Raw genomic sequence first — 6,888 nt, forward strand, 5'->3', positions numbered from 1 at the left:
ATTTTGTTTAAAAATAATTTAATTACGGTGGACATGTTTGAAACCTGCAAATTGGAGGAAGAGAAATTGTATCAAATTTGTTAGTTTAGAAATTCAATTATAGATTTTTTAGGTTCAGTGATCTAATTATATTATGAGTTAATACCCAAAATCGTCCTCAACTATAGTGATTTTTCTCAATTTCGTTCTAAACGACTTTGGTGACCTAATATCGTCCCAGACTTTTGTGTTTCGCTCAATTTAGTCCTAGACTTTTGTGTTTTTGCTCAATTTAGTCCCTCATTTGTTATTCTGTCCATTTGGTGTTAAAAATAGACAATTCAGTAATTTTAATATTGACATCTCTTTACTCATAGACATGCGAACTGCGAAATCCTTTTTTTTTTTACGAATTACTCCTAAAACTGCGAATATAAAATTTAATTTGCAGGTCCGGGAGTAATTCTGGGTGTAATTCGTACAAGAAAGAGGAATTTCGTACTTCACAAGTTGAAAGTAAAGAGAGATCAATATTGACATTACTGAATTGTCTCTTTATTTAACACCAATTTGACGAAATAACAAATGGAGGACTAAATTGAGCGAAACACAAAAGTCTGGGACGATATTAGGTCACCAAAATCGTTTAGGACGAAATTGAGAAAAATCACTATAATCGAGGACGATTTTGGATATTAACTCAATTATATTATTGTTGATGTGTTATTTGACCCTTATTCAAATTTTATATCAATGAATGCTGCAAATTTTAATCAAAAATAGTAATTTCCATAATTTAACTAGAATAGTCCACAGGGTTCACTGTCAACGTCAGACCCATCTGGTTTCCTTCATCCTTTTCTTGCATTGAAAGCGATGATACACATGCACCTACTCAAGCTCACACTCTTTAAACACGCACTTCCCACACATACAAAATTACAAACTATACATACAACCCCTTCAAACTGCAAGCTTCAAACTAGTATATATACGTGTATGTATGTGCAAGCCACTCCCATCAAATCATAAATAAAATCATGCAGTGAGTTAGATATTTATTCGTTAATGCACAACTGTACAGCGCAGCTTATCCGAAATTCAAAGTTAGATCAGATTCGAACACAGTTTACAGCCTCTGACGAATCGCAACCGTCGTTTCTTTCCTCTTCCGTCCCTGTCCTTTTCTTCCAACGGCTACTAAAAACCCCTCAGCTTTCAATGCCCATCAACTGCTAATCAAATCCTTCTTCTTCTTCTTCTCCCAAGGAACAGCTAATCCTTCTTGCCCCTATTGCTCGTAGTGTTCTAAGCTTCAAGAAAAGCTAAAACCCAGGTTTTGCAGAGCTGAAACTCGCGGAAATTAAGAAAGTTTTGATTTTGCAGAGGAATTTTGTTAGGTTTTTAGGATGGATTTCAGTTCTTTCTTGACGTCGTTAGGGACGTCGTTCGTGATATTCGTGGTGCTGATGATGCTTTTCGTGTGGCTGTCGAGGAAGCCAGGGAACGCCGTCGTTTACTACCCCAACCGGATACTTAAAGGGTTGGATCCGGTTGAAAACGGGTACGTTTCCCGGAACCCGTTTTCGTGGATCCGGGAGGCAATCTCTTCCTCTGAAGCAGATATCATCACTATGTCTGGCGTTGATACGGCTGTCTACTTTGTCTTCCTCTCCACTGGTAACAATATTCATAATTCTCTTTTTGCTGTTTTTATTTTTCATTTTAAAAATAATATTTTGGAGTGGTTCTTGGTTGAAAGTTAGGTGTAATCCTCTGTTTGCAAACAGTTTTGTTAGCAGTAATTTTTTTTATTTTATTTTAATTTCATTTTTACAGTTAATATATTAAATATCTAGATAGTTTTCTCCCATTTTTGTGCTGAGAGATTGGAAAGCCTTGAGAGTCTTAGATGGGTATTTATGTATGTGAAACCAAATTGATGGAGGTTGAAGAGTGATTTAGATCTTCAATCTTAGATCCATTTTTCTGTTTGAGAAATTGCAAAATTAATGCTGAGAGCCTTTCTTTAAAGAAACTTCAAGATGTTGCAAAGTTTTTTCTAAAATGATTCTCTTTCAAGAAGGGCATTCTCTTTTTCCTTCTTTTGTGGTATTCTTGTAATGGCTGGGGCTCAAACTCGTGACCTGGCTCGGCTCGGCTAGAATGCCACTGGTAGGCTCAAATACTTATCACTACGCCAAAAGCTATAGCTCATTTTCAAGAGGCGGGTGCTGGACTTGACCATTCACTGGCCTCCGTCCAACAATCCCTTAGCCACCAATTGCTAGACTTAGCCTTTCACCGGCCTCTACTCAACAGAAAGAGTATCATTTTGCATTACTATCCATCTAGGAAGTAGGAACTAATTGGTTTTGTCAGACTCTAAATATTAATTGAAAAATATGGACTTCGCCTCCTTCTCTTGTGGGTGAATGATGGGTGCACCAAGCATGGCGAGCCTTGAAACGAATGTTCATAGCAACTGCTATTAGTGCTATGGATGGTTTTATCATTGTAGTGTCAGTTGCGTTTGAAGTACATTTGCATCACTGCAAAGCTCATTGCACCTGAAATGTTCACCAAGGGTCCTTTTAGCAGAAGTATAGAAGCAATGTCGTTTCCACTTATTGATAATTTAGATTTCTGGGGATCATTAGGAAGAATGTAGTATCTCTCCTGTGGCGCTTTTTAAAAACTTGTGTTATTATTGCAGCCTTGGGGATATTGGTCTTTTCTGGCCTTATACTGCTGCCAACACTTCTACCAGTTGCTGCAACTGATCATAGTGTGAGGTTAAACAGTACCACAAGCAACGGGACTTTCAACGAACTTGATAGGCTTTCTATGGGGCATATTGGAGTAAGTTTCTTAGTCATTTTATTGGCATATTTGCATCTCTATTCTCAGTTACATTTCTCACTATGTTACTGGATTTGAAGCTAAACCTGAATGTGACTGATTAAATGTTTGAATTTGCTAATTTTCGATTCTCATGTTTACAGAACAATAGTCCGCGATTATGGGCGTTTCTTATTGCCACATATTGGGTTTCTGTGGTTACGTACTTCTTTCTTTGGAAAGCATACAAGCGGGTTTCTGGTTTGAGAGTTGATGCTCTAATGTCTTCCGAGGCCCGAGCTGAGCAATATGCGATTCTTGTCAGAGACATTCCTCCTGTCCCCGAGGGTCAATCTAGGAAGGAACAGGTCGACTCCTACTTTAGTAAAATCTACCCGGAGACGTTTTACAGATCAATGCTGGTGACAGACAATAAGAAGGTTAGTATTTTGAAGTTTCCTAGAATAATACCTGGCTGCAACATTATGAATTGTTTTAATGATTCTGTAGCCTTTACCTTTCTTTATTTTGTCAGGTTAATAAAATCTATGAAGAGTTAGTAGGGTACAAAAAGAAGCTTGAACGAACAGAAGCCATATATGCAAAGTCGAAAGAAACAAAACCTGATGGACCAAAACCCACACATAAAACCGGCTTCCTTGGTATTGTGGGTGAAAAGGTGGATTCGATAGAGTTCTATAACGAGAAAATTAATGACTTGACTTCGAAATTGGAAGCTGAACAGAAGGTGACTCTTAAGGAGAAACAGCAATGTTGTGCTATCGTCTTTTTCAACAGCAGGGTGACTGCAGCATCTGCGTCGCAGAGTTTACACTCCCCGATGGTTGACAGATGGACGGTCACTGATGCTCCTGAACCGCGCCAATTGATTTGGACTAACCTTGCTAAGGGGTTTTACCAGAGGATAGTTCGTCAATATGTTATCTACTTCATTGTCTTCTTGACAATATTCTTTTACATGATCCCAATTGGCTTGATTTCGGCTCTAACAACCCTTGAGAATTTGAGGAAGTACCTCCCGTTCTTGAAGGTCATTGTTGATCAAACCGTAATCAAGACGGTGCTTGAAGCATACTTGCCTCAACTCGCTCTCATTGTATTCCTCGCTTTGCTGCCAAAGTTTCTTCTGTTCTTATCCAAGGCCGAGGGCATTCCTTCAGAAAGCCACGCAGTGAGGGCTGCTTCCGGGAAGTATTTTTATTTTACAGTGCTGAATGTTTTCATTGGCGTCACGATTGGTTCCACGCTTTTCGATACATTGAAGTCAATTGAGGATAACCCCAACAGTATAATTTCTTTGCTGGCAACAAGTCTCCCCAGCAGTGCAACCTTCTTCCTGACTTTTGTGGCTCTAAAGTAATACTCAACTACTCCTTTCTTTCCTTTGATATTTGCCAGTTTCCTGTGGTTTTTGATTTCTTATATATACTCTTTTTGGCTTACAGGTTCTTTGTTGGCTATGGTCTCGAGCTGTCGAGAATAGTTCCTCTAATAATCTTCCATCTAAAGAAGAAGTACATGTGCAAAACTGATGCCGAGATAAAGGAAGCCTGGGCTCCTGGAGATCTAGGATATGCAACTCGATTTCCTGGTGACATGCTGGTTCTCATCATTTGTCTTTGTTACTCAGTCATTGCTCCAATCATTATTCCATTTGGGGCGGTTTACTTCGGCTTGGGATGGCTTCTTCTTCGCAATCAGGTAACTCTTTGATCATCCTGTTAGGGATCAAACACTTATCACTATGCAAAAAACTATAGCAAGTAGCAAAAGGCAATGCAACTCTATTTCCTTATACCATCACATTTTTTAAAGATAGGGTGTTGGATTTGGACCTTCAAGCCTTCGCCCATGAATCTAGCAACCTGGTATTGGACTTGGTCCTGTACAGGCCTCCGCCCAACACATCCTACTCTGCCTTGTTACACATGGAATTTATAAATTGCTAGGGTCAAGCGCTTACCACTATGTCAAAAGCTATAGGTACTAGATACAACTTTATTTCCTTATTGATGACCATCACATTTTCGAGAGGGTAGGGTGTTGGACTTGGCCCTGTGACCTGGCCCTGGCACCACTTTGTTAGGATAAAGGGCTTACCACTACACCAAAAGTTATAACTAGTAGCAAATTAAAGGTGCAACTTTATTTCTTTATAGGCCTTCATCACCTTTTCGAAAGCCGGGTGCTGGACTTCCCGTTATTGGCTTTGATACCATTTTTGTTAGAATTAAGCGTTTACCACTACCCCAAAAGATATAGCTAATAACAAAGGCTTAACTTTAATTTTTTATAGACTGCTATCACATTTTCGAGGGGAGCCTTTCACCGGCCTCTGCACAACAATCACCTAGAAATAGAAACCAACCATTTTTTACACTGAAACACGAGATAAAAACGAAACCATCTTAATGTTGTGGGCAGGCACTGAAAGTGTACGTTCCATCGTTCGAGAGCTACGGGAAGATGTGGCCGCATATGCACACTCGGGTGGTGGCTGCCTTGATTCTGTATCAGCTGACGATGATCGGTTATTTTGGGGTGAAGAAGTTTCCCTATGCCCCACTCGTCATCCCGCTTCCAATACTGTCCTTCCTCTTCGCCTTTGTGTGCAGTAAGAAATTCTACCGATTCTTCCAAAGCACAGCCCTGGAAGCAGTTTCTGCAGGCAAAGAAAAAAAAGAAGTTCCCAACATGGATATCATCTTCAGGTCCTTCATCCCCCCATGCTTTGGTACTGAGAAGTCCGACGAAGATCACTTCGAAGATGCTTTGTCCCAAGTTTCGAGATCAGCTTCCAATGTCTGATTACATCAATTTGTTTCTGTATGTTTCCATGGTGTGTGTTCACATTATGTTCCTCAAAAACTGTTGGTTGGTCTATTCATGGTTTCTTGTGAATACATTAGTTGATAGTGCAGGGGGTTTGTCAATATCAATATATCATCGTGGATCAGCATATAATATATTCTGTACGTGTGGATTTTCTTCTTGTTTAGTTAGAATATAATTCGATTTGATGTATTATAACCTTTTATTTTATTAGTGTTACATTGTTTTCAAGGTTAGTGTTACATTGTTTTCAAGGTTATGCTGAGATGAATGGTCTCTGATCTTGTTGACTTGATACGTGAATATTGAAATAGGACAAAAACAATAGGAATGTTAAGTGGATAAACAAAATTTTATAAAGGAATATAATAAGGGTCAAATAAATTATGCAAATTATAAATTAAACTGTAACTGGACTATTAAACTAAAAAGAACTGTTATTTGGTCTTTAGAATAATTTTGGATACTGTAAAATTATGCGATTGAACCTAAATGACATGTTTAAACAATGCAAAATTATGTAATTTAATTTTAAAATGATATGTTTATTTGGTATTTGTTGACGTGGTTGTTATTAGATTAAAAATATTTTAATAAAATTTTAAAAAATATCCACTGCACCCCAAATCTACCCATCCCAAGAGGGATGAAGACAATTTCTTCGTTTGAGACGAGGTGCGGGATTTTGAGGACGGATTTTTGTTTGTTTGTTTGTTTGTTTTTTTTTTTTTTGTTTTTTGTTTTTTTTTTTAAATAAAAATTATTTTATTTAAAATTAGGAAAAATGGTTAAATAGGCATTCAACTTTGTACCTGATGGGGGACATGGATCTTGGGGGTCCATTTTATTGAAAAAATCTTGGGTCAACCGTTCAAGCGGGGTCCATTTTTATAGGTGAAGTGTTGTCCAAGAAGAATAATGAAAATCTATTGGGTTAAAGGAAGAAAGAAGCTTGAATCAAAATCTATATAATATAAAAGTAAAATCTTCCAAACAAATTTTCCCCCCAAAACTTTTGTAGTAAAGTTTATTTGGTAAGTAAATGTCAAATGGAAATTAAATAAATCTATTAATTGTTATATTACATAATTGGTAATATTATGTATGGTATTATATTCTATAATATAATTGAAAATATTATTGTTCAAATATAATAAAAATCTTATGAAATAATGTAAGCATAATAAAATAAATAATAATAATAATATAAAAACC

At 37.4% G+C, this 6,888-nt stretch overlaps 1 protein-coding gene across 2 annotated transcripts; it reads left to right on the top strand.

Annotated features, from left to right (window-relative positions):
* Positions 1-929: 929 nt before the first annotated feature.
* On the top strand, positions 930-5,883 carry LOC109185091 (CSC1-like protein ERD4). Of its 2 annotated transcripts, none has more exons than XM_019335081.1 (7): positions 930-1,219; positions 1,261-1,659; positions 2,696-2,841; positions 2,985-3,260; positions 3,356-4,197; positions 4,287-4,542; positions 5,266-5,883. In XM_019335081.1, the coding sequence occupies exons 2-7, from the start codon at positions 1,389-1,391 to the stop codon at positions 5,647-5,649; spliced, it is 2,175 nt and encodes a 724-aa protein (XP_019190626.1). In that variant the 5' UTR covers positions 930-1,219; positions 1,261-1,388; the 3' UTR covers positions 5,650-5,883. The 2 variants fall into 2 exon arrangements, with proteins under 2 accessions (XP_019190626.1, XP_019190627.1); XM_019335082.1 differs by lacking the exon at positions 930-1,219 and having other exon boundaries at positions 1,309-1,315; positions 1,388-1,659.
* Positions 5,884-6,888: the final 1,005 nt, after the last annotated feature.

This window comes from Ipomoea nil, unplaced genomic scaffold (assembly GCF_001879475.1).
Source record: "Ipomoea nil cultivar Tokyo-kokei standard unplaced genomic scaffold, Asagao_1.1 scaffold1310, whole genome shotgun sequence".
Classification (NCBI taxonomy): Eukaryota; Viridiplantae; Streptophyta; class Magnoliopsida; order Solanales; family Convolvulaceae; genus Ipomoea; species Ipomoea nil.

Coding starts and splice junctions, on each gene's coding strand:
- LOC109185091 (XM_019335081.1), top strand. CDS start 1,389: ATGGATTTCAGTTCTTTCTTGACGTCGTTAGGGACGTCGTTCGTGATA. Junction 1,660..2,695: donor CTTTGTCTTCCTCTCCACTG/GTAACAATATTC, acceptor TTATTATTGCAG/CCTTGGGGATATTGGTCTTT. Junction 4,543..5,265: donor GGCTTCTTCTTCGCAATCAG/GTAACTCTTTGA, acceptor TGTTGTGGGCAG/GCACTGAAAGTGTACGTTCC.